At 42.1% G+C, this 27,916-nt stretch overlaps 1 protein-coding gene across 5 annotated transcripts in view; it reads right to left on the reverse strand.

Moving 5' to 3' along the window:
• The window catches only part of atp13a2 (ATPase cation transporting 13A2), an 83,827-nt gene that overhangs the window by 26,611 nt on the left and 29,300 nt on the right, over nt 1-27,916 (reverse strand). For all 5 annotated transcript variants that reach the window (XM_072915887.1, XM_072915890.1, XM_072915889.1 and 2 more), the window contains exons 10-19: nt 22,769-22,835; nt 22,563-22,694; nt 19,967-20,128; nt 19,755-19,865; nt 16,934-16,980; nt 16,664-16,852; nt 13,313-13,519; nt 10,944-11,054; nt 10,719-10,875; nt 10,494-10,605 (exon numbers count right to left, since the gene is read on the reverse strand). In XM_072915887.1, the coding sequence (XP_072771988.1) occupies nt 10,494-10,605; nt 10,719-10,875; nt 10,944-11,054; nt 13,313-13,519; nt 16,664-16,852; nt 16,934-16,980; nt 19,755-19,865; nt 19,967-20,128; nt 22,563-22,694; nt 22,769-22,835 (1,295 nt within the window). The remainder of the gene's footprint in view (nt 1-10,493; nt 10,606-10,718; nt 10,876-10,943; nt 11,055-13,312; nt 13,520-16,663; nt 16,853-16,933; nt 16,981-19,754; nt 19,866-19,966; nt 20,129-22,562; nt 22,695-22,768; nt 22,836-27,916) is intronic.

Genomic DNA, 27,916 nt, shown 5'->3' on the forward strand with positions numbered 1-27,916 from the left:
TATTAAATTGTTAAATGTATCCAGTGATTATACTATAAAGTTATTTTCCATTTAACTTCACCAGTTTTAGATTATTTTTTATTTAAAATCGCTGAATTTTCACATTTGCCGTTCAAATACTGAGAAGAGACGGTGTGGTGAACAGCAGCCAGTTGAGGCACGTCACTCATTTGTGCCTCACAATGACTCGGCTAACTGCTGGCCTGCTGTGCAGTGAGACCATATTGCTATATGAACTATATTATACATTTCCATAGTTTAGTTAGCTGAGGTATATAATGTACAGTGTATTTTGTCAACAACTGTATGTGTGTAACGTATTTCTTGTGCTGAGCGATCATAAAACGGCTGCAAAAGACGCACTGGCTGAGGCTCGCCTCCTGCACCCCCGCTGTAGATTGCAAGCCCTGACGGGAGTGTTATTTTAACTAAAGCCCACACTTAAACTTTCCAAGTGCAAGATTGAATCTATTTAAAAAAGTTATTTCATAAGAAGCCAAAAAGTGCAAAAACAATAATGTTCGTGTTGGAGGAGTTGTAAATGACTGCAGGGCCACAACATTAGGTACACCTGCAGACAGCAGGTGTACCTAATTCACAACTCCTCCAACACGAACATTATTGTTTTTGAATTTTTTGGCTTCTAATTAAATAACTTTTGTAACCTATTTTTATGGGCTTTCCTCTTTGTGATGTTAAGTTCCTGTTATGTGCTGTTATACAGTATATGCCTCGAGCTCTTATTTTGAAGGCGCCAAGAGCGGAAGTGATGACATGTTGTAGTGGAGCGTAGGTTTTTGAAAGAAGGTAAATAAAGTGGTCCTCGTGTAAACTGGAGCCTCCGCGTTTGTTATTTTGTAGTTTCATACAGTATAGGCGACATTTATAAACCCTCGGTTACACTTTTTTAAATAGATTCAATCTTGCACGTGGAAAGTTTGAGTGAGGGCTTTAGTTGATATAACACTCCTGTCAGGAGGTGCATTAATCCAGCACAACAGCGGTGAATGGACTTCATTTATAACTTAGTAAAGGTAAGACCATAATAACGTTTTTTTTTTTATTAAATGTGCTTTTTTGTGTGCTACAGTTTGTATGTGTAAAGTTACAGTTAAGTTAAAGTACCAATGATTGTCACACACACACCAGGTGTAATGAAATTTGTCCTCTGCATTTGACCCATCCCTTGATCACCCCCTGGGAGGTGAGGGGAGCAGTGGGCAGCAGCGGCGCCACGCCCGGGAATAATTTTTGGTGATTTAACCCCCAATTCCAAGCCTTGATGCTGAGTGCCAAGCAGGGAAGAATGCTGGTATGAGCTTTTAAACATAACCCGTTAACTGCTGCCAATCAAATGGTGAATAAGATACTCTTTAGGGTTCATATGTTTGTAAATCTGACTGTGATGAAGTCAGTGCCTCACCAGCCATGAACCTCACCGCACGTCACTGATATACAGATGCACACATACACACATATATACACATATATACAGTACATATACACATATATATACACCATACCGGTATATATACATATATACACATATATATACATATATACACACATACACATACATACATATACATATATATATATATACACACATATATATATACACACACACAATATATATATATATATATATATATATATATATATATACACCGGTATATATGTGTGTATATTGTGGAGTCTCACTCAGGCACTGCCTGACAGGTAGGCACCTCACAGGGGAGGAGCCAGGGCATGGAGGCAGAGTGGAACACAGAGGACACCGCCCCAGCCTTGGCCGCATCATCGAGGGGCGGTACTTTCCCCTGTACCTGCTCAATCAGCCTGAAGTGCCACCAGCTGTGCGGCCAGGTGGGGCCCAGCTACAAACTGTTCCTAACTCTGCCTCATTCAGGTCTGGCTCTCCTCTGTGTCAAGGCAGGTGCATCAGGCGGTAAGTGAGACATCCACTATTTCCCCATTAATGACATTATTAGGGAAATGTTTTCTGATATTATGTTTTCTCTTGTTTGATAGGCAATGACCTTTGACCTTTAAGGAAGTGTGCTGTGTGAAGGACTGAGAGCCCCAGATGGGAGATATTTATGTTTATTATTGGACACTTTAAGTTTGCTGATTCCACACCCCGCCCTTCCTAAAAACACTTGTACAATAAATGCCCTTTTCAGCTTGCTGCAAAACCAATCCTGTGTCTTGGTGAGAATCAGGCACCACATATGGTGGAGAATGCGGGCACTCTGATTCACGTCAACCTCTGATGATGTCACACACAGAAGCACTGAGTGCTTTGCTAAAAAGCCAAGCTGAACTTCAAGGTGCGGTACAAGAATTAGTAAAAAAAATTGCTAAAGATGTGGCTAGTACACGGCCACCCGCTGCAGTCCTAACTAAGTTATCGGGTGAGGATGATGTGGAAGCCTACTTGGAGCTTTTCGAGCGCACTGCGGCCCGGGAGAAGTGGCCGGTAGCTGAATGGGGATCCATTCTGGCACCTTTCCTCACTGGAGAAGCCCAGCGGGTGTGTAGCGACCAGGCATTGGCGGATGCTCAAGACTTTAAGAAACTAAAGAAAGCCATTCTCGACAGCCAAGGGTGCAGTCTGCCTGCCAGGGCCCAGCAATATCACAACTGGACCTTCCAGCCCACACAAACCCCGCGACAGCAGGTAGCCGCACTGCTCCGCCTAACACACCGCTGGCTAACGACCGAAGGGAACCCCCCCTCTGTAGATAGACTGGTGATAGACCGCTGTATCCGAGCCTTGCCGCCTGATGCCCGGAAGTGTGCCGCACAAGTGAGCCCTTTAACTGTGGAGCAGTTGGTGGCGTTATTAGAGAACCACCAAGTGAGCATGGAAATGCTGAGAGCCACCCGTATGGAAACGGCCAGACCCACCGGGGAAGAGAAGCTAGGGCGCGACCGCCGAAGAGCGCCACCGCCAGCTCTGTCCCCACCCCGACCTCAGGGCGCTGCCCCCGAGAGACCCAGTCGGGCCCCACATCGGAAATGTTGTGTGTGGACACCCGGACCACATGTCTTGGGCGTGCCCGGAACGTGACCGTGATGTCTCCATGGCCACAGCCCCCAGCTCAGATGCAGGAAAACCATGCCTCCACACGGGGAGTGGCCGACGACAGCATGCCAGCCTTCCAGTGAAGATCGGGGGGACCGATGCACATGCATTGCTGGACAGTGGGAGCGCTGTGACCCTGGTACATGTTGACCTGGCCGGACCCCTCAGCGAAGACACTGTTCCAGTGACGTGTGTACATGGAGATGTCCGCCAGTATCCGGTGAGCCATATACACATTCAGACACTCCGAGGGGATGCACTGGTAGCAGCTGGAGTGGTACCAAACCTGCCTGTTCCCCTACTCATCGGGTCTGACTGTGTACTCTTTGGCCGTTACTGGACCCCGGGCTACATTCCAAGTGCCGTTCCACGACAGCGTCGCAACAATGGACTCAAAAATATGAGACCGCTTGCAGCCTGCCCCGCGTTTAGGCCCTCGTCAGATGCCCCACGGAGTGACAGCTCGGCTGAAGAGGAGCGACGGGAGAGCAGGAAGGAGGAGGAGGAGGCAGAAGAGGAAGGGGACCCCTTTGTGGAGTTCCCCGTACCAGAAGAGAGCATCAACCAAAAAACGGGCGAGTTTGCCACTGCCCAGTGGAATGATCAGAACCTCAGCTGGGCCCGACAGCAAGTAGTAGAAATTGACGGACAGAAATGTGAAGGGGTGAGTGCACTAAATTCACCGTATTTTCTGATAAAAAATGGCCTTCTGTATAGAGGGGTGCTAACTAAGGGCAATGGACATCGTTGGACCACTCCCAAAGTCAGCCAGAGGACATCGCTACATACTGGTAATACTAGACTATGCCACCCGATATCCTGAGGCTGTACCATTACGCACAGCCTCAGCCAAAGCGATAGCACATGAACTGTTTATGATGTTTAGCCGAGTGGGAATTGCCGATGAGATTTTAACGGACCAGGGCACATGTTTTATGTCACAAGTGCTAACCATGCTGTACAAATGGCTGAAAGTGAAACGCATACGAACCTCTATATATCATCCTCAGACAGATGGCCTGGTGGAACGTTTCAACTGTACGTTGAAGAAGATGCTAAAAAAAGTAGCCGACGAAGACGGGGATCACCTCATTCCATATGTCCTCTTTGCCATCAGAGAGGTTCCCCAGGCGTCCACTGGCTTCTCCCCCTTTGAGCTTGTCTATGGCCGACGTCCCCGAGGCGTGCTGGACATTGCGAAAGAGACCTGGGAGAACCAACCCTCGCCACACCGCAGTGTGATCGACCATGTCGCCCAACTACAAGCCCGGGCTCGCAAAATCTGGCCCATGGTAAGAGAACATATGGAAAAAGCCCAAAGAGAACAGGCGAAAACGTATAACAGAGGTGCCACACTCCGAGAGTTCCAAGTTGGGGAAAAAGTGCTGGTATTAGTTCCGTCCAGCTAGTGCAAGTTCTTGGCCAGATGGCAGGGGCCTTACGAGGTAATTGAGAGAATGGGCCCCGTCAACTACAAGGTAAACCAGCCAGGCCGGCGGAAAGGTCACCAAATTTACCATGTAAATATTCTGAAAAAATGGCATGCGGCAGAGCCGTTGCCATCTACTGCGTTTTTAACTGCACACTCTCCCCAGACCACTCCCCCGGTACCTATAGGAGAGGATCTCTCCCCGTCCCAAAAGCAGGAGGTGAAGGAACTTCTGGGACGGAACCAGGACCGCCTCTCGGAATTGCCAGGAAGGACCCAGGCGATCAAACATGACATTGAGACCAAACCCGGAAAGGTGATAAGACAAAGGCCCTACCGAATCCCAGAAGCCAGGCGGGCGGCTATAAAAGAAGAGGTAAAGAAAATGTTAGAACTTGGAGTAATAGAGGAATCCCATAGTCCATGGTCCAGCCCGATTGTTATTGTGCCAAAACCAGACGGGTCCCTGAGATTTTGTAATGACTTTCGCAAATTGAATGAGATTTCACTGTATGACGCTTATCCCATGCCCAGAGTAGATGAGCTGATAGAGCGGCTCGGACCTGCTCGTTTCATCAGCACCCTGGACCTGACCAAGGGCTACTGGCAGGTGCCATTGACGGAAAGGGCGAAACCTAAAACGGCTTTCTCCACACCCGAGGGGCTGTTCCAATATACTGTCTTACCGTTCGGGATACACGGGGCCCCGGCAACATTCCAGAGGATGATGGACCGAGTTCTACGGCCCCACCAAGAATACGCAGCCGCCTACCTAGACGATATTGTGATTCACAGCACCAGCTGGTCTCTCCATCTCCAGCATCTTGACGCAGTCCTAGGAGCCCTGAGACGTGCCGGACTGACTGTCAACGCTAAGAAGTGCCGAGTGGGTCTGACTGAGACTGATTATCTTGGCTACACCATAGGAAGAGGCTGCGTAAAACCCCAGGCCCGCAAAGTGGAGCGCATCAGGGAATGGCCCCGACCCTTGACGAAAAAGCAAGTAAAATCATTTATTGGCCTGGTATCATATTATCAAAAGTTTATTAAAAATTTCTCTACGATTGCAACACAGATGTATGAACTGACACGGAACAAATTGCCCCATCATGTCACCTGGACGGCTGAGGCCGAGACTGCCTTCAACATGTTGAAGAAAGCCCTATGTGAAGAACCGGTGTTGAAAGCCCCCGACTTCAGCCAGCCGTTCATCCTCCACACTGACGCCTCAGGCACGGGAATTGGAGCTGTGCTCGCCCAGCTCGTGGATGGAGAGGAGCACCCAGTGACATTTATTAGTCGGAAGCTCCAGAGCCATGAGCAAAACTATGCCACAGTGGAAAAGGAGTGCTTGGCAGTCAAATGGGCAATACACCACCTCCGCTACTACCTATGGGGTAGGACCTTCACCTTGGTGACAGACCACGCCCCCTTGAAGTGGATGTCCACAAATAAGGATCGAAACGATCGGGTCACACGCTGGTTCCTGGAACTACAGAATTACCACTTCACCGTGGAATATCGGCCTGGGAAGGCGATCCCACATGCAGATGCCATGTCCCGGCTCTATGAAGAGGACAAAGAAGCTCCCGGACCGACCGGCGAGCTTAGGGGGGGGATATGTGGAGTCTCACTCAGGCACCGCCTGACAGGTAGGCACCTCACAGGGGAGGAGCCAGGGCATGGAGGCAGAGTGGAACACAGAGGACAACGCCCCAGCCTTGACCGCATCATCGAGGGGCGGTACTTTCCCCTGTACCTGCTCAATCAGCCTGAAGTGCCACCAGCTGTGCGGCCAGGTGGGGCCCAGCTACAAACTGTTCTTAACTCTGCCTCATTCAGGTCTGGCTCTCCTCTGTGTCAAGGCAGGTGCATCAGGTGGTAAGTGAGACATCCACTATTTCCCCATTAATGACATTAGGGAAATGTTTTCTGATATTATGTTTTCTCTTGTTTGATAGGCAATGACCTTTGACCTTTAAGGAAGTGTGCTGTGTGAAGGACTGAGAGCCCCAGATGGGAGATATTTATGTTTATTATTGGACACTTTAAGTTTGCTGATTCCACACCCCGCCCTTCCTAAAAACACTTGTACAATAAATGCCCTTTTCGGCTTGCTGCAAAACCAATCCTGTGTCTTGGTGAGAATCAGGTACCACTATATATATATATATATATATATATATATATATATATATATGTATATATATGTATATATATGTATATATATGTATATATATATATGTATATATATGTATATATATGTATATATATGTATATATATATATATATATATATATATATATATATATATATATATATATATATGTATGTATACATACATACAAACCCCTTTTCCATATGAGTTGGGAAATTGTGTTAGATGTAAATATAAACGGAATACATTGTTTTGCAAATCTTTTTCAACCCATATTCAATTGAATGCACTACAAAGACAAGATATTTGATGTTTTTTTTTGCAAATAATAATTAACTTAGAATTTCATGGCTGCAACACGTGCCAAAGTAGTTGGGAAAGGGCATGTTCACCACTGTGTTACATCACCTTTTCTTTTAACACTCAATAAACGATTGGGAACTGAGGAAAATAATTGTTGAAGCTTTGAAAGTGGAATTCTTTCCCATTCTTGTTTCATGTAGAGCTTCAGTCGCTCAACAGTCCGGGGTCTCCGCTGTCATATTTTACGCTTCATAATGCGCCACACATTTTCGATGGGAGACAGGTCTGGGCTGCAGGAAAGTACCCGCACTCTTTTTTTACGAAGCCACGCTGTTGTAACACGTGCTGAATGTGGCTTGGCATTGTCTTGCTGAAATAAACAGGGGCGTCCATGAAAAAGACGGCGCTTAGATTGCAGCATATGTTGTTCCAAAACCTGTATGTACCTTTCAGCATTAATAGTGCCTTCACAGATGTGTAAGTTACCCATGCCTTGGGCACTAATGCACCCCCATACCATCACAGATGCTGGCTTTTGAACTTTGCGTCGATAACAGTCTGGATGGTTCGCTTCCCCTTTGGTCCGGATGACACGATGTCGAATATTTCCAAAAACAATTTGAAATGTGGACTCGTCAGACCACAGAACACTTTTCCACTTTGCATCAGTCCATCTTAGATGATCTCGGGCCCAGAGAAGCCGGCGGCGTTTCTGGATGTTGTTGATAAATGGCTTTCGCTTTGCATAGTAGAGCTTTAACTTGCACTTACAGATGTAGCGACAAACTGTATTTAGTGACAGTGGTTTTCTGAAGTGTTCCTGAGCCCATGTGGTGATATCCTTTAGAGATTGATGTCGGTTTTTGATACAGTGCCGTCCGAGGGATCAAAGGTCACGGTCATTCAATGTTGGTTTCCGGCCATGCCGCTTACGTGGAGTGATTTCTCCAGATTCTCTGAACCTTTTGATGATATTATGGACCGTAGATGTTGATATCCCTAAATTTCTTGCAATTGCACTTTGAGAAACGTTGTTCTTAAACTGTTTGACTATTTGCTCACGCAGTTGTGGACAAAGGGGTGTACCTCGCCCCATCCTTTCTTGTGAAAGACTGAGCATTTTTTGGGAATCTGTTTTTATACCCAATCATGGCACCCACCTGTTCCCAATTAGCCTGCACACCTGTGGGATATTCCAAATAAGTGTTTAATGAGCATTCCTCAACTTTATCAGTATTTATTGCCACCTTTCCCAACTTTTTTGTCACGTGTTGCTGGCATCAAATTCTAAAGTTAATGATTATTTGCAAAAAAAATAATATATATATATATATATATATATATATATATATATATATATATATATATATATATATATATATATATATACATATATACATACATATCAGTGACGTGCGGTCACTGGAGGCAGGGCCTCACCTGCCATCATGGAAAGAAAAAAAATGTAAAAAGAAAAACAATTAATTAAATTGTTATATGTATTCAGTGATTATACTATAAAAATATTTTCCATTTAACTTCACCAGTTTTAGATTATTTTTATTCAAAATCGCTGAATTTTCACATTTGCCGTTCAAATACTGAGAAGAGACTTGCGGTGATCAGCAGCCAGTTGAGGCACGTCACTGCGTTGTGCCTCAACATGGATTGCTGACTCTGCTAACTGCTGGCCTGCTGTGCAGTGAGACCGTATTGCTTTATGAATTATATTATACATTTCCATAGTTTAGTTAGCTGAGGTATATAATGTACAGTGTATTTTGTCAACAACTGTATGTGTGTAACGTATTTCTTGTGCTGAGCAATCATAAAACTGCTGCGAAGACGCACTGTGTGAGGCTCGCAGTAATCCCGCCTCCTGGTGCCGGTTAATGCACTTCCGCCGCAGAACGCACCCCCCGACGGGAGCGCCACACCAACCAAAGCCCACACCCAAACCCCCCACGTGCAAGACCGAATCCACCCAAAAAAAGTCACTTAACAAGAAGCCAAAAAGTGCAAAAACAACAACGCTCGCGCCGGAGGAGCCGTGAACGACTGCAGGGACACACCATTAGGTACACCTGCAGACTGCAGCACGGATTTCATATTTCATTCATTCACAACTCCTCCAACCCGAACACCACTGTTTCCGCACTTATAAGTAAAGGTAAGACCATAATAACGTTTTTTTTATTAAATGTGCTTTTTTGTGTGCTACAGTTTGTATGTGTAAAGTTAAAGTTAAGTTAAAGTACCAATGATTGTCACACACACACACTAGGTGTGGTGAAATTTGTCCTCTGCATTTGACCCATCCCCTTGTTCACTCCCTGGGAGGTGAGGGGAGCAGTGGGCAGCAGCGGCGCCGCGCCCGGGAATCATTTTTGGTGATTTAACCCCCAATTCCAACCCTTGATGCTGAGTGCCAAGCAGGGAAGAATGCTGGTATGAGCTTTTAAACACAACCCGTTAACTGCTGCCAATCAAATAGTGAATAAGATACTCTTTAGGGTTCATATGTTTGTAAATCTGACTGTGATGAAGTCAGTGCCTCACCAGTCATGAACCTCACCGCATGTCACTGATACACATACATATATATACATGACCGCTGGTGACCGTGATAAATATATATACATACATATACACATATATAAATATATAAACATATACACATATGCTTACATATACACACACACACACACATATATACATACATACATACATATATATATATTTAATATATATATATATATATATATATATATTCTGTTTTACTTCTGTTACTGCATGTACAAAAAAAAAAAATATATATATATATATATATATATATATTTGGCAACACTAAAATTGGCCCTAGTGTGTGAATGTGAGTGTGAATTGTTGTCTGTCTATCTGTGTTGGCCCTGCGATGGGGTGGCGACTTGTCCAGGGTGTACCCTGCCTTCCGCCCGATTGTAACTGAGATAGGCTCCAGCGCCACCCGCGACCCCAAAAGGGAATAAGCGGTAGAAAATGGATGGATGGATGGGATAAATAAAAGTATTTCCTATCTTATAGACACACACTTATATATGTATATATACACACATACACACACTAATTACATATATATATATATACATATATATACACACACACACACATACAGTCTGACGACTGTAGATACATATACACACACAAAGTTATATAAAACATACACACATTTATATACATTGTTATATATGATATATAGTATATATATAATATATATATACACATAGATACATATACACATTTATAGATACATATACACACACAAATGTAGTGTATATAATACATATACACACACATATACAAACACATATTGTTATATATAAATGATATATATTATACATACTTTGTATAATATATATTCAAATATGTACGTATATGTATATTCAAATATGTATTTGTATATTTATGCACACACACACACACACACACACACACACACACACACACACACACACACACACACACACACGTCCTACCGTTCAATGGTGCTGAGATCAGCACTGTGGTCCACTGGTTTGTAGGCCAGAGCAAGAACTCTGAGGCCTTCGCTGGAAAAGATGTGTAGTTTGCTTGAGAAGTCTGGCGGCACTGTCAACATAAAGCAGTTTATTTCCTATGAAAACAGCATCCAGTTTGTAAAAAGGTGCACATATGACCCCAGAGTAGAGTTGGACACGTTTCCCCTCAATCCTCATTCTGACCTGTGTCTTGTCGGCAGAGGCTGGCCACCATCTCCGGGGAGCCCTTCATGAAAGCCAGAGCTGAGCGCCCCCCGCAGGCCACCGTCACCACACTCATCCTGCGCAGGGCCGAGGAGAAGGTGAACCTCCGCACTATTGCCAGGGCCTGGCTTGCAGACTGTCGGGAGAAAACCAAGATGTGACCATGGTGAACCGCCGGCTGAAACAACCGATGACGACGCTCACACTTTCGAGAAAAGGGAACGGCTTTAAAGGAGGTCTCAGCACCGCTAAAACTCTGTGGCCTGCAAACTCGGCATCCAGCGTCTCAGCGCCCTCTCCGGGCTCCTGGAGGGACTGCAACAGGAGCACAACAATGTGGTTCTGCAGCTCCAAACATGTCAATAAAGTGCATTTCATGTCAAAACTGGGAGAAAGCGGGAATTAAACCGGGAACTCTGATTACTAAACAACATTTACCGTAAAGTCCGGACTATAAGCCACTACTTTTTATGCTACGAACCCTGCGGCTTATAAATCGGTGCAGCTAATTTATGGATTTTTCTTTGCCGACTGTCACAATACAAACAAGCAAAAACACTGAAAAGGTGCGTTATTTTTTTCTGTTATAGCCCCATCTTTTGGACGAGGAACCGGAAGTACAAGTCCTGTTCTGTCTTCTAATCAGCCATAGAGTTTCTACTCGTAATGATTTTTCATTCATCGCTCCAAGCAACGTTTGCAAGTTTTACAATGTAACTAAAACAATTCTTACTTACTAAAGCGTTCCATGTGTGATGTTTGTTTGTAGGAGTACTGTAATCACGCTAGCGCCGTTAGCATTAGCTGATATGCTAACAGGTTTACGAGTGTCTGTGTTAGTAATATTAATGGCATTCTTTTTGTATTGTTTTAGTTTCACAAATTTCTCAGTAAATTCACCAAAACTTCAGCGTGAAATTATTGAGTCTGTTTAGCTAATTGGAGCGCTAGCTTGCACAGCTAGTGGGTCCATGACAATGACTTGTGTTTTGTATGATCAGCCGTTTTACTGCCGTGTTACAGACACCGTTTGCAAACAATTGTATGTACCGGTAACATTTACAAAATATTTAATTTCACAAGGTATACATCAGCGGCTTATAGTGGAATTCTTATATGTGGAATTTGTTTACAATCTTTTTGTAAGACAAGAACGTTGCGCTCTATAGTCGGTAAAATACGATAGAATGTTGATGGAAGCTTTTGGAGGTTTTAGACCGTTTTACAGGCGGAATAGAGCGAATCCTATTGCCTTCATTTTTAGCTGACTTTTGCTAGCGTTTATTTACGATTTAGAATTCATTAAAAAAAACGTGTTCTTGTCTTACAAGAAGATTGTAAATGATAGACGAAATTCGGAAAAAAAAGTGCAGTTCTACGCTTTGTTGTAAGATGTGTAGCAAAGCCCCCCCACAAAGCTGTCCTCTGTGGGCGTAAACAGGTAGCAGGCTCATCTAGCTGTCAGATGTCATTTCACGGTTAACGTGACCAAAATGATCACGGTTATTTTTATTCACTATTATGTGCTCAAAAAGTACTTATACACACATTGAAGTATTTTGACTAAGTTATATTCACTAAAATAAATAGACATACAGTTAGAAAAGCCACTACCATATTTTACGGACTATAGAGCGCACATTTACCCCCCATATATTAGTCGCACCGGACTATAAGCCGCACATATATACACTCGAAAACGTGTTAGCATATTGGCCAATGCTAACGACGCTAGCTTCATTACATTACCGTAGCGCGTAAAAATATGCATGGAAACACTCCTACAGACATCACACATGGGACGCTTGAGTAAGTAAGATTTGTTTTAGTTATATTGTAAAACTTACAAACGTTGCTTGGAGCGATGCATGAAGAATCTATACGAGTAGTACCGCTATGGACGGCTAGAAAACTGAACAGCACTCCGGTTGAAAAAACAAAAAATAGTACTACCGATAAATGGAGACACTGCAACATCTGCAGTGAGCGAATTTGTCCAGAAGATCGCGCCATAGCACAAACAAGAACACCCTCCCAGTGTTTTTGCCTGTTTATTTTTCATGAAATTATTTATTTTATTGTTGTCAGCGAAGAAAAATCCATAAATTAGCCGCAGGGTTCAAAGTGTAGGAAAAAAAGTAGCAGCTCATAGTCCTGAATTTACCGTACTTTGCATGTTTTAAGTTTCACTGGTGTTTTAGTTCTAGTATTTGATCTGTTTTAATAGCTAAGCTTTTATCCTTTATAGTATCTTATTTAAGATTTGTTTCAATGAAAAGTGCATCTCAAATCAAATCTATTATTATTAGTTATTATTTCTGGCAGCGTAAAAACACCTGATATTTCTCTGAGTATAGAAGGGTCACTCTGTTCTAAGGGAGCACACAGTAACGTGTTTATTTAGGTTTAAATTGGGGTATGTCCTTTCTTAATGGGAAAGGGTGTTAATGTCTCATGTTTTCATGTTAGCATTTAAGCCAGCGAGTTAATTAAAGTGCAGTTACCAATCATGTTTTTTGTCCATTTCAATTCAAAACGCTACAGGCGGCGTGCAGGCAGTGTTGGGCTCCTACCCAGCCGGTGGACTTGAGCATTTTCAGCTCCAGGGGGTCCCCAAGGGGCTGCCCCTGCAGCAGGGTCACAGTGTGGCAGCAGGCCAGTGCCGAGAGCATGTGCCCCGGCGAGAGAAGTCTGGGGTCCGAGACCACCTGCGAGAACCCGGCAGGTCCGCTCTCCGTCACTCCCCACACGTCCAGCCCCTCCTCTGTCAGAGTTCCTGTCTGGAGAGCACACAGGGGGCTTAGAGACGAGGTCACTCAACTGCAGAAAGTACAAGGACCAATTAACTAACGAGGGCTGCAACCATTCGTGGGTTAGAAAGAAAACATTGTCTGGGATTTTGTTGCTTCGATGGTTCGTTTTAATGAGGACTGCTTTGGTGCGCATATTGGTGATGCAGCTAGCGCTGCCGGTGATGTGGCCCAGTGTGTGTGTGTGTGTGGGAAGGGGGGCAGGGCTCGTGGTGTGTGGCGAGAGAAAAACTAGAACAAAGTGGAAAGAAAGCAAACAGCTGAGAGAAGATGAGTTTTAGGATCGTTTAAAACAGGTTTTCTTATCCTTTTTTGACCTTGGGCCCAACCTTTTGACTACAGAGGGGACCGGGGCCCACTCAAATATTAACACTGAATTAGTAATATTACTCTTGATGTAGATAGATAGTACTTTATTGATTCCTTCAGGAGAGTTCCCTCAGGAATGTTAATGGTAGTCAATATTTATATCTAACCCACTTACATTGAACAGGATAAACCTTGTCAAATGATATGAAACATGTTAATCATAAAGATTATTATTAAGCCTTAGGTCAGGCTGATTATAAAAATAAGTACCAAATATATTGCAAAAGAAGATATTCAAAAACACTGAGAAAAAAAATACATACAATTACGTAGTGCTAAAAAAAATACATTATAACAAAATTAATAATATATATGTTTCTTAGATAAACATTATATAGACTAAAAACTGATGAAAAATGACTGCATAACTATTCAAATGTATTATAAGTATTACAATTTACAAACTATGTTGTGCTTAAATAGATACATTCTAACAAAAATAATCAGAATATAGGTTTCTGAAATAAAAGCGCAAATGAAAATACAGCTTTACCACTTGATTCATAATTTTTGCACTTAAAGGAGTGCTATTATGATTTTTTTTCTACATTTAAAAGCCTTCCTTGTGGTCTACATCGGGGGTTCTACGCCCAACTACTACACTACAGAGGGGCCCGGAGCACACTCAAATATTTACACCAAATGAGTAATCTTACTCTTGATGTTAATGGTATTCAATAAATATATCTAACCTACTTACAGTTGAATAAGATAAACCTTGTCCAATGATATGAACGCATCATCACAAAGATTGTTATAATGGGTTATACTTGTATAGCGCTTTTCTACCTTCAAGGTACTCAAAGCGCTTTGACACTATTTCCACATTCACCCATTCACACACATATTCACACACTGATGGCGGAAGCTGCCATGCAAGGCCCTAACCACGACCTATCAGGAGCAAGGGTGGAGTGTCTTGCTCAAGGACACAACGGACGTGACGAGGTTAGTAGAAGGTGGGGATTGAACCAGGAACCCTCAGGTTGCTGGCACGGCCACTCTCCAAACTGCGCCACGCCGTCCCCAATTATTAACCGAGGATGTCGTTGTGGCTTGTGCAGCCCTTTGAGACACTTGTGATTTAGGGCTATATAAATAAACATTGATTGATTGATTAAGGTTTAGGTCAGACTGATTACAAAAATAATATCACTCATCAAATATACAGCAAAAGAATAGATACATAAACACTGATTTAAAAAAAAAATTTTACAAACAAGTGCTAAAATAAATACATTCTAACAAAATCAATAATAAATAATATATATGTTTCTTAAATTAACATCATATAGACTAAGAACTGATGAAAAATTACTTATTAATTCATTAATAATTATTTATTATAAATTACTATTACCGGTACTATTAATTATTGATTACAATTTACAAACCATATAGTGCTTAAATAGATAAAGTCTAACTAAATTAATAATAAACAATAATAATCAAATGCTATTTAGGCTAGCTGTATGTACATATTGCATCATTAGGCCTCGTTTGTAGGTATATTTGAGCACATTAAATTTCCTTTACTTATGTCTTCTGTGTATTTAATTTATATTTGCATGTCTCATGACACATTATCTATATGTAATATTGGCTGCATTTCTGATACTTCTTTGTGTGCCATGTTGTTCCAGACCACAGCAGACATTACCCAGCTTGCAAAGATTGTGATAAATCCATAAATCCTTTTCCTTTAACTTGGACACACACATCTATGCCTTTGGTCATTCTAAGACAGTCTTTTCCAGGAGTTATCTCACCCTCTGAGAAGCCTCCGTTCTACTAATATTTACCAATGTTGTAAAAATGTGTAGAATAAATATTACATTTCAACATTTCTGTCAACTAAGATTTGTGTCAGCCTGCGACACAGTCATTTTCATAGTAGGCTAATAAAGCTGTAAACACTTAAATAAGACTTTTAAAGTAATTTTGATAGTAGGCTAATATTGCTAATATAGACACTTACATCATGTGTTGTCTTCATTATCACGCTTATTTAAGACTTTTAAAGTCATTTTGATAGTAGGCTAATATAGGTAATAGACACATGTGTTGTCTTCATTATAACACTTATATAAGACTTTTAAATTCATTTTGATAGTAGGCTAATATAGCTAATATAGACACTTACATCATGTGTTGTCTTCATTATAACACTTAGACTTTTAAAGTCATTTTGATAGTAGGCTAATAAAGCTAATATAGACATGTGTTGTCTTCATTATAACACTTGTGTAAGACTTTTAAAGTCATTTTGATAGCAGGCTAATATAGACACATCATGTGTTGTCTTCATTATAACACTTATATGAGACTTTTAAAGTAATTTTGATAGTAGGCTAATAAAGTTAGTATAGACACTTACTTCATGTCTTGCCTTTTTGCTCTTGGAAAAGACAGTCACACTCCCTCCCCTCCACTCCCCTTCCCTCCTTTCTCTGTGTCTCCCCTGCTCGCCTCATAGTCTCATCCTGTCTTGTTTAACTATCTTGTTGGTTCTATTTGCAACGCGTTCCGAAATCTAAACAATGGAATTGATCAACTGGCATTTGGTATACACACACACACACACACAGACACACACACACACACACACACACACACACACACACACACACACACACACACACACACACACACACACACACACACACACACACACACACACACACACACACACACACACACACACACACACACACACACACAAAAAAAAACAATGCCAATCCTCACCTTGTCAAAGCAGAAGAGCGACACCTTGCCACTGATATTGATGCGCGGAGGACTGATACAGAAGATGCCTTGCTTCTTCAGCCTGTGCTGGGCGTAGATGGTGCCTGTGGTGATGGCGGCGGGCAGGGCCGGCGGCACCACGATGGTGACTAAATCCAAAGCCCGAATCACCATCTGGATCCAGCTCATCTGGAGACATAGTACTCACTCGGTGAGGTGGACTCGGAAAAACAAGCAGGTCCAGGGGTTTTTAATCCAGTGTGCACTTACATCAAACCAGGAGAAGACAACCAGACTGTAAATGGTCCCCAAGAAAGCTGTATCAAGAAGAAAGATACTTTTAAAACTGTTGAAATGAATGCAAATAGGATGACATGCTACATCAGGCCTAATGGACTTGATGAAACCATTCAAACTAGGGTTGCTCTTGAATGCAGTACTCCTGCCGCTCCACAGGGGGCAACAGTGAGGCATATGTGTCACAATGAAGCAGCAGTGGGGGGAGTCGAAAAAGACTACGTTCAACCCTGAAAAAAATCAAAATTAATTGCGAAAATCAGATTTTTAACGATGTCAGGACAACAAAGGGTGTTCTGCCCACAGCAAATGTTCGAGTCGTTTCTTAGCGGACCTTTTTAAACGACAGAACGGTAGAAATCCACACGTGTAAGCTTCATCAGTCAAACCTTTGCAAGTAGATATTTTGAATAAATACATTTTGTTTGTTTTGTATTGAAATTGCTGACTTTGTGATTTTGTATTTGTGGTCGTGTTGTTTTGTCTGAGAGTAACCTCAATTTGACCAGTAGTGGGCGATAATGCTAAATACATCGTGTGGAATTTTTACATGCGTAAACATCTGTAGTTTATTGTGTGAATATATCAACACTAAACCTATTTGATTGATGTAAAATACACAATGGACATTATATTTGTGTAATGTGTATTTTATGTTTGTATTTTCAGTCTTACGAACCTAAATAAAGGAAGAAGTGTAAAGAAATAAAACTGAGGAAAGAGAAGAATTCAGAAGAAGGAACATCCATCCTCAAAACTTCTGGAGCTTCGGTTTATTCATGCTGTTAACTATCTATCGAGCTGCACACGCTGGAAACGAGTAGGGCAGAATAATGAATTTATTGACATTGCGGTGTGAAAACCCATGTGTTTACAAAACCCAAAGCCAGTGAAGTTGGCACGTTGTGTAATTCGTAAATAACAACTTGTCACTGTGTGGTGTTTCCTGTGAAATGTGTTTCAAACTAAATATATTTCAAGTCTGAAATACACTGATACATTGATGTGGGGAATACTTAAGTCTTCTCAGTTATTGATCTATGAAAATAGGTATTGCTTGTTCCTAACCCGCAGCTAGTTTAGCTTAGCTGACATCCTACTAAATGGTACGTGTGCAACAGAATTAAACATGCTTTGATTCAAAATTACCAGTGTGACAATGCTGTGAACATGCCAACATGTACCAGGTGATGGTGTTAAAAGGAATGTTTGATTGTCTCACAGCTGCTATCCAGGCTATTCATGGTCTCTTTATTAGCTCACTATGCTGTAAATGAGACCAATTTCACCAAGTCAGTTGTTTTTTCCTGAAGCTATAATGAGAACCATTGTGGCAGTTTTGAACTTGTCAAAGAAAAAAAACACAACTTTAGGACAGAGTCCTGCATTCAGCCATGTAAATAAGCTATTCAGACCACAATGCATTGCGTTTTCCACATCAAACTTTCCAGCCCTACGAGTTCAAGCTATATGCTACTTTGCACTAGAAACAGCAACAGCGGAGGATACACATGCATGTAAGAGCCAGTCTGCCCCACAACAAGAGGATGGGAGAACAAGAAGGAACTTGACTACAATGGCGGACTCGTGCAAAGCACTTTGGGTAAATTTCTGGTGACGTCACGAAGGCAAAGTGCGTCATGAAAGTCTATAAAATCCAAATGGCTCGTTTGGAGCAAGTTTGAAAGAAGACAATGTTTTATAAATATGTCCGGGACTTACAGTATGCAGATCCAAATGCACAAAGAGGTAAGAAATGTTGGATTTGCAAAACAGGGTCCCTTTAAAGCAGATCTGGGCAAAATACGGCCCGCGAGCCACATGCGGCCCATTAAGATTTTCAATCCAGCCCGCCGGACATTTGACATTATTTTTTTAGACCTTTAACATTAAAACTGTCGGCGCCATTCCGATGTGCAGTGCTGTTTTTAAATTACCGTAAGTCTTGAACTATAGAAAGTATTTCAATTTTGATTGTTATACGAGTTAATTATGGTAATCTACGTCACAGAAGCTCAGACGGGGGACAAACCAGAGTGGGCGGGGCTTGTTTTCAGAGCAGCCAGCCTAAAACGCGTGTGTGGAAGCAGATTTTTTCGTGATAATCTATCATATTGTAGGTGTTTATTACACTTTGCAATCATATTTTGCATTTTTTTTACATTTCTGTTGTGTTTTGCTTGGTCTGAGAAGTAAAAGAGGATCGACGTTCATATGTTGTTAATATTCAGTGTTTTATTGTTCATCGTTAATATTGTAAATCCCACTTTCTTTATTTTCATGTACATTTTGGGTGTCCCAGTCAGTAAAAAACTGTAAAATTCCATTCCGTTTTTTTGAGGTGGTCTGTCATAACTTTTTTAGAATTCTGTCGGACATTGTGACTTTTGGCATTATGTTCCTGAAAAAAGGGACCCAAACACACATAGTGCATAGCAGATTTTTACAGCTAAATGTGTACGTATAATTTATACACACGAACACTTTGGCCCCCCAGACACATATTTTTCTCTCAATGTGGCCCCCCGAGTCAAAATATTTGGCCAGCTCTGCTTTAAAGAGTGGAAAAAGACACAAGCGCTAGCAAATCCAGCATAGCTACCGGTACGTGAGCGGCAGGCTAACATTGCTCACATTTTACCAGTGCTTGTTTAGCTGAAGAAACACCATTAAACTTACAGATCTCACGTCTGTAGCCGTGCATGTTGAACTTTATTTTAAGACATGTAGCGAAGCCTCTTTTTTTCTTTTTTTTGTCCATATGTTAATCAACTCGCTGTATCGGCGCTCTTACCCAATACACCCAAGACAATGAGGAACTTGGTGGCATCTCGGTAGAAGCGGAAGTTGGTGGGCTGAGGGTACAAAATGGAGCTGACCAGGCTACCTTTGGCGGTGAAAAACCCTGCGGATGACACTAATTGTTATTATTCTTGTCACTATTATGAAGCAAGGGCTCGAACGTTGAGGAGCAATGAAAAACCTGCTTCACTTTTGTCTGCTCACCTGTGCCGGTGACGACGGCAACACCACCACAACCAGAGGGCCCCCCACCTTTGGCCCGGATGAGATGTGTTCCACAGAACAGTGCATGCTTGCGCTCAGCTTCTGACGTGTACCTCCTCTCAGAAGGTGGTAGGGGGGTTTTCAGCACTGGGACGCTCTCGCCTGCAGTCAGGTAAGAGTCTTTGAGGGATGGGTACCGTTCACATTTCAACTCCATCAAATGGATACAGGTACTTAAAGGTGAACCGCACTTTTTGGGGAATCTTGCCTATCGTTCACAATCATTATGAGAGACAAGAAGACAAAAGGTTTTTGGTTTTTTTTGCATTCTGAAATAAAAATCGTCTCGTCTAGGTGACTAGCAAAGCAGCTGAATGAATCAATTCCACCTCTAAATCACTTCAAAAATGCATTCAAAAACATTCACCAATACTTCATTTATGTTATGTACCTGTACAATAACCAAACTGCAGCAACATTGTTATTGTAAGAGTGAACACTGAGGAACTATTTTTCTATCATACGAACACACGTAAAAGCTAACTACGGCAAGGGATAAGCTAGCTTCTACGACAACATGAAACACATTTGAGTTTGTAATGTACAACACAATGTGATAGGACGCCAATCTGTACTGAGTGAAAAACATGAACAATCATATTACAGTATCCATCCATCCATTTTCTTCCGCTTTTCCGAGGTCGGGTCACGGGGGCAGCAGCCTAAGCAGGGAAGCCCAGACTTCCCTCTCCCCAGCCACTTCGTCCAGCTCCTCTCGGGGGATCCCGAGGCGTTCCCAGGCCAGCCGGGAGAGATAGTCTTCCCAACGTGTCCTGGGTCTTCCCCGTGGCCTCCTAAGTTCTGTCCATAAAAGTTATGAACATAATCGGTGACAAAGGGCAACCTTGGCGGAGTCTAATCCTCACTGGAAACGGGTCCGACTTACTGCCGGCAATGCGGACCAAGCTCTGACACTGATCGTACAGGGAGCGGACCGCCACAATCAGACAGTCCGACACCCCATACTCTCTGAGCACTCCCCACAGGACTTCCCGGGGTACACGGTCGAATGCCTTCTACAGTATCTGTAAAGTATTAAATATGGGCTCCAAATATCAGTTATCGCCCTCCGTGACTATTAATAATTGGTATCGGCCGTGGAAAAAACATATAAGGCGATCTCTAAACACAACCAATGTTGTAATAGGAGCAAACTGCTGTGTCAGCATTAATAGCGCTTACAAGTTGATGACTTTCACACCTGTAGTTGAGTAGCAACATTTTAAAGTGCACACAGTGGCAGATCAAGCCTATTTTACTAAAAATGCAGCTACTGCCATCTAGTTAAGTCTATTTTTAGCATGCTTTGTCAAGACGTCGCCTACAGCCACAGCTGTTAATGCATAGCTGTTATCTGATTAAAGGGGAAGTGCACTTTTTTTGGAATTTAGTCTATCGTTCCAAATAATTATGAGAGTCAAGAACACAAAATGTTGTTTTTTTTTGCATACTAACATGTAAAAATCGTCTCGTTGTAGGTGGCTAGTAATGCAGCTAATGGGAGAAATCAGTTCTACCTCTAAATCACTTTAAAAATGCATTCAAAAATAGTCAACAATACTTCATGTATGTTCTGTAACCTGTATAATAACCAAGCTGTAGCAACATTGTTATTGTAAGCGTGAGGAACTCACTTTTTCTAGCGTACTAACACATCAGCATGCTACGGTAGTGGTCCTCTCCAAGGTTTCTCATTGTCATCCCACTGGGTTGAGTTTTTCCTTGCCCTGATGTGGGATCTGAACAGAGGATGTCGTTGGGGCTTGTGCAGCCCTTTGAGACACTTGTGATTTAGGGCTATATAAATAAACATTGATTGATTGATTGATTGATTGATAGTAAAATGTGATTTTTTTTAAATGAGCCGATTATAATTGTGCTGTCCAGTTGTTGTATATTGTTTTCTGATTACATTGGAGTCGCAGTTGCACTTCCAAGACATTAGATGGCAGTGTTAGGAAATAGCTTTTACCAGGAAGCGGAATGTGTTATGTTGCGCCCTACAAAGTCTTTATACTGTAAGTATTGTGCTTATTCCACACCAGCTGTTTCATTGAAACATTGATCTTGATTGTAGTTTTCATTACCCAATTTGGAGGTGTTGAAAACGCCATGTCAAATCGCTAATGCTAATGCTAGCCTGTCTATGGCAAATCCAAGCATAGCATTAGCATCCAGCATCCTCACTTTACTTTGAGCATTTCTTACCAAGGATACTTGTTTTGTTGGTGTTGAAAATAGCAACGTTACTTCAAGGGAGTTTGGTTGAGTCCGCACTGACTGATTGTTTAAGTGAACCTCTGCTTAGTATGCAATAGGCCGTGACGTCATTGACATATAGCACCGTCTAATTTTGCGTGAATCGATACCTGATAATGCAGATGGAATTCGGTCAGTGCCTATAACAGTACTGAATTCAGTACACATACCTAAGTATGTGTCAATTGCATACACACACACACACTTTGCTAGGTTCAAGTGTCTCTGTGGTTCATGGCATCAACACCAAAAAGCACATTTCTTCTTGCGGCCTCACCTGTCAACATGCCTTCGTTGACCAGGCACTCCCCGACCAGCAGGGCGGCGTCACAGGGCAGCAGCAGACCGTCCCTGGGTAAACATATGCAGTCGCCAGGCACCAGCTCCTCGGAACTAATGTTCTCTTGCACTGAAAAACGTCTGACAGGTTAAACATCGCAAAAATATGCAATTGTCTGAAAACACCAACAAAAATTTAACTACCTCCTGAGTTTCTTAGCACCGTGACATTTGTAACCAGGCGGGCCATGTTGTGAAGAGTGGCGCTTTGCTATTAAAATGTGAAAAGACAATTATGTAATATCACTATAATACACACACACGCACATATAGATATGTATATATATGTGTATATATATATATATATATATATACACACAAACACACACATATATATGCACACATATGTATACATACATATATATATATATTTATATACACATTCTTATAGACACATTCAAATGTGTATACACCCATACATAGACACATATATACACCCATTCATATATATACACCCATAAATATATAGATATACACACACATACATACATACATACATACATACATACATACATACATATATATATATATACACACACACACACACACACACACACACACACACACACACACACACACACACACACACACACACACACACACACACACACACACACACACACACACACACACACACACACACACACACACACACACACACATTTACTACCGCTTGTCCCGTTCGGGGTCGCGGGGATGCTGGAGCCTATCTCAGCTGCATTCGGGCGGTAGGCGGGGTACACCCTGGACAAGTCGCCACCTCATAACAGGGCCAACACATACATACATACATACACATTACATATATATATATATCAGTGACGTGCAGTCACTAGAGGCAGGTGAGGCCCCGCCTCACCTGCCATCATGGAAAGAAAAAAAATGCAAAAAAAAAAAATAAATAATTAGATTGTTATATGTATCCAGTGATTATACTATAAAGTTATTTTCCATTTAACTTCACCCGTTTTAGATTATTTTTATTCAAAATCGCTGAATTTTCACATTTGCCGTTCAAATACTGAGAAGAGACGGTGCGGTGAACAGCAGCCAGTTGAGGCACGTCACTCAGTGCCTCAACATGGACTGCGGACTCGGCTAACTGCTGGCCTGCTGTGCAGTGAGACTGTATTGCTATATGAACTATATTATACATTTCCATAGTTTAGTTAGCTGAGGTATATAATGTACAGTGTATTTTGTCAACAACTGTATGTGTGTAACGTATATCTTGTGCTGAGCGATCATAAAACTGCTGCAAAAGACGCACTGGCTGAGGCTCCAGTAGCCCCGCCTCCTGCACCCTAGCCCTAGAATTGTTATATCAACTAAAGCCCACACTTAAACTTTCCACGTGCAAGTTTGAATCTATTTAAAAAAGTTATTTCATAAAAAGCCAAAAAGTGCAAAAACAATAATGTTGGTGTTGAAGGAGTTGTGAATGACTGCAGGGCCACAACATTAGGTACACCTGCAGACTGCAGGTGTATCCAATTCACAACTCCTCCAACACGAACATTATTGTTTTTGCACTTTTTGGCTTCTTATTAAATAACTTTTGTAACCTATTTTCATGGGCTTTCCTCTTTGTGATGTTAAGTTCCTATTATGCGCTGTTATACAGTATATGCCTCGAGCTCTTATTTTGAAGGCGCTAAGAGCGAAAGTGATGACATGGGGTGGAGCGGAAGTTTTTGAAAGAATGTAAATAAAGTGGTCCTCGTGTAAACTGGAGCCTCCGTGTTTGTTATTTTGTAGTTTCATACAGTATAGACGACATTTATAAACCCTCGGTTACACTTTTTTTAAATAGATTAAATCTTGCACGTGGAAAGTTTAAGTGAAGGCTTTAGTTGCGGCGCATGAACTTAATTTATAAGTAAAGGTAAGACCATAACAAAGTTTTTATTATTATCAATCAATCAATCAATGTTTATTTATATAGCCCTAAATCACAAGTGTCTCAAAGGGCTGCACAAGCCACAACGACATCCTCGGTACAAAGCCCACATAAGGGCAAGGAAAAACTCACCCCAGTGGGACGTCGATGTGAATGACTATGAGAAACCTTGGAGAGGACCGCATATGTGGGTAACCCCCCCCCCTCTAGGGGAGACCGAAAGCAATGGATGTCGAGTGGGTCTGACATAATATTGTGAGAGTCCAGTCCATAGTGGATCCAACATAATAGTAAGAGTCCAGTCCATAGTGGGGCCAGCAGGACACCATCCCGAGCAGAGGTCAGCAGCGCAGAGATGTTCCCAGTCGGTGCACAGGCGAGCGGTCCACCCCGGGTCCCGACTCTGGACAGCCAGCACTTCATCCATGGCCACCGGACCTGTGGCCCCCCCCCTCCACAAGGAATAGGGGAGCAGAGGAGAAAAGAACAGAAACGGCAGATCAACTGGTCTAACAGGGGGGCTATTTAAAGGCTAGAGTATACAAATGAGTTTTAAGATGGGACTTAAATGCTTCTACTGAGGTAGCATCTCTAATTGTTACCTGGAGGGCATTCCATAGTACTGGAGCCCGAATAGAAAACGCTCTATAGCCCGCAGACTTTTTTTGGGCTCTGGGAATCACTAATAAGCCGGAGTTCTTTGAACGCAGATTTCTTGCCGGGACAAATGGTACAATGCAATCGACAAGATAGGACGGAGCTAGACCGTGTAGTATTTTATACGTAAGTAGTAAAACCTTAAAGTCACATCTTAAGTGCACAGGAAGCCAGTGCAGGTGAGCCAGTATAGGCGTAATATGATCAAACTTTCTTGTTCTTGTCAAAAGTCTAGCAGCCGCATTTTGTACCAATTGTAGTCTTTTAATGCTAGACATAGGGAGACCCGAAAATAATACGTTACAGTAGTCGAGACGAGACGTAACGAACGCATGAATAATGATCTCAGCATCGCTAGTGGATAAAATAGAACGAATTTTAGCGATATTACGGAGATGAAAGAAGGCCGTTTTAGTGACACTCTTGATGTGTGACTCAAAGGAGAGAGTTGGGTCGAAAAATAATACCCAGATTCTTTACTGATTCGCCTTGTGTAATTGTTTGGTTGTCAAATGTTAAGGTGGTATTATTAAATAAATGTCGGTGTTTAGCAGGACCGAAAATCAGCATTTCCGTTTTCTTGGCGTTGAGTTGCAAGAAGTTAGCGGACATACATTGTTTAATTTCATTAAGACACGCCTCCAGCTGACTACAATCCGGCGTGTTGGTCAGCTTTAGGGGCATGTAGAGTTGGGTGTCATCAGCATAACAATGAAAGCTAACACCGTATTTGCGTATGATGTCAGTGCAGGGCCAAGAACCGAACCCTGAGGAACTCCGCACGTTACCTTAACATAGTCCGAGGTCACATTATTATGGGAGACGCATTGCATCCTGTCAGTAAGATAAGAGTTAAACCACGACAAAGCTAAGTCTGACATACCAATACGTGTTTTGATACGCTCTAATAAAATATTATGATCGACGGTATCGAAAGCAGCGCTAAGATCAAGAAGCAGCAATATAGATGACGCATCAGAATCCATCGTTAGCAGTAGATCATTAATCATTTTTGCGAGGGCTGTCTCCGTAGAGTGATTTGCCCTGAAACCGGATTGAAAAGGTTCACAGAGATTGTTAGACACTAAGTGTTCATTTAGCTGCTGTGCGACAATTTTTTCGAGGATTTTCGAAATAAAGGGAAGGTGGGACACCGATCGGTAGTTTACCATGAGGTCAGGATCAAGGTTAGGTCTTTTGAGCAGAGGATGAATAACCGCTTTCTTGAATGCTAGGGGAACAGTGCCAGAGGAAAGTGATAAGTTTATAATATTTAGCACTGATGGACCTAATAATACAAAAAGCTCCTTGATAAGTTTCCCAGGAAGCGGGTCAAGTAAACATGTTGTTTGTTTTATCCCACTTACACGCCGTAATAGTTCCTCTAATGTTATTTCATCAAAAAGAGAGAGACTATTTTGTATTGCAGTATCCGTCGTAGATACAGTTGTATCTGTGTTAATAGAACCCAGTAGTAGCTGGGATGCGTTGTCTTTAATCTCCTTTCTAATGAGTTAAATTTTCTTATTAAAGAAATTCATAAAGTCATCTGCCGAGTGGGTGGAGCTATTGGGAGGAGTCCCTTGTTGGGTTAGCGATGCTACTGTACTAAACAAAAATTTAGGGTCGTTTTTGTTGAGGCGGATGAGATTTGAGTAATACTTAGCTTTAGCTAAGGTAAGCATGCGTTTATACGATATTAAACTATCACTCCATGCTTGATGGAAAACCTCAAGCTTGGTCGCGCGCCATTTGCGTTCCAACTTTCTACATGATAATTTATGAGCTCTGGTTTCTTCTGTAAACCATGGGGTGCGCCTTTTAGGGGCCCTTTTTTGTTTTAGCGGTGCTATACTATCAATGGTTTTGCGCAGGGCATTGTCAAAGTTGTTAGTTAGGTTATCAATAGAGCCGACATAATTTGGGAATGGTGCCATTACCGAAGGCAGTAGGTCAGCAAGAGTCATCATTGTGGCAGCATTAATGTTGCGGCTGCTATAGCAGTTATTATTATTATTAGTTTGTTGACAATGAGTCAGAACTTTGAATTTTATAAGGTAATGATCGGACATTACTTTAGTATACGGGAGTACCATAACTTTGGAGGTGGTGACACCCCTGACCAGCACTAGATCTATCGTATTACCGTTGCGATGCGTAGGTTCATTTATTATTTGTGTAAGACCACAGCTATCAATTATAGTCTGGAGCGCCACGCACTGAGGGTCCGATGGGGTATTCATATGGATATTAAAGTCCCCCATTATGATTATATTGTCTGCGTGCGTCACTAGATCAGCAACGAATTCTGAGAATTCATTGATAAAGTCCGAGTAGGGCCCTGGGGGGCGGTAGATAACAGCCATATCGAGAGGCAGCGGTGCGACAGACCTCATAGTAAGCACCTCAAACGATTTGTATTTATTATTTAGGTTAGGGGTAAGGTTAAAGTTTTCATTGTATATTAGTGCGACCCCCCACCCCTTTTAAGGGGACGGGCAATATGCGCATTCGTATAGTTAGGAGGAGATGCCTCATTTAGCGCAAAAAAATCGTCTGGTTTGAGCCAGGTTTCGCTAAGACCAATGACGTTAAGATTGTTGTCTCTAATGACCTCATTAACTAATAACGTTTTGGGAGACAATGATCTTATGTTTAAAAAGCCCATATTATAAGTATTAGGCTGTTTTGACGAGTTTTTGTTTAAATTATCCGTAGTAGCAATATTAATAATG

Source organism: Nerophis lumbriciformis, linkage group LG23, assembly GCF_033978685.3.
Source record: "Nerophis lumbriciformis linkage group LG23, RoL_Nlum_v2.1, whole genome shotgun sequence".
In the NCBI taxonomy this organism is placed as follows: Eukaryota; Metazoa; Chordata; class Actinopteri; order Syngnathiformes; family Syngnathidae; genus Nerophis; species Nerophis lumbriciformis.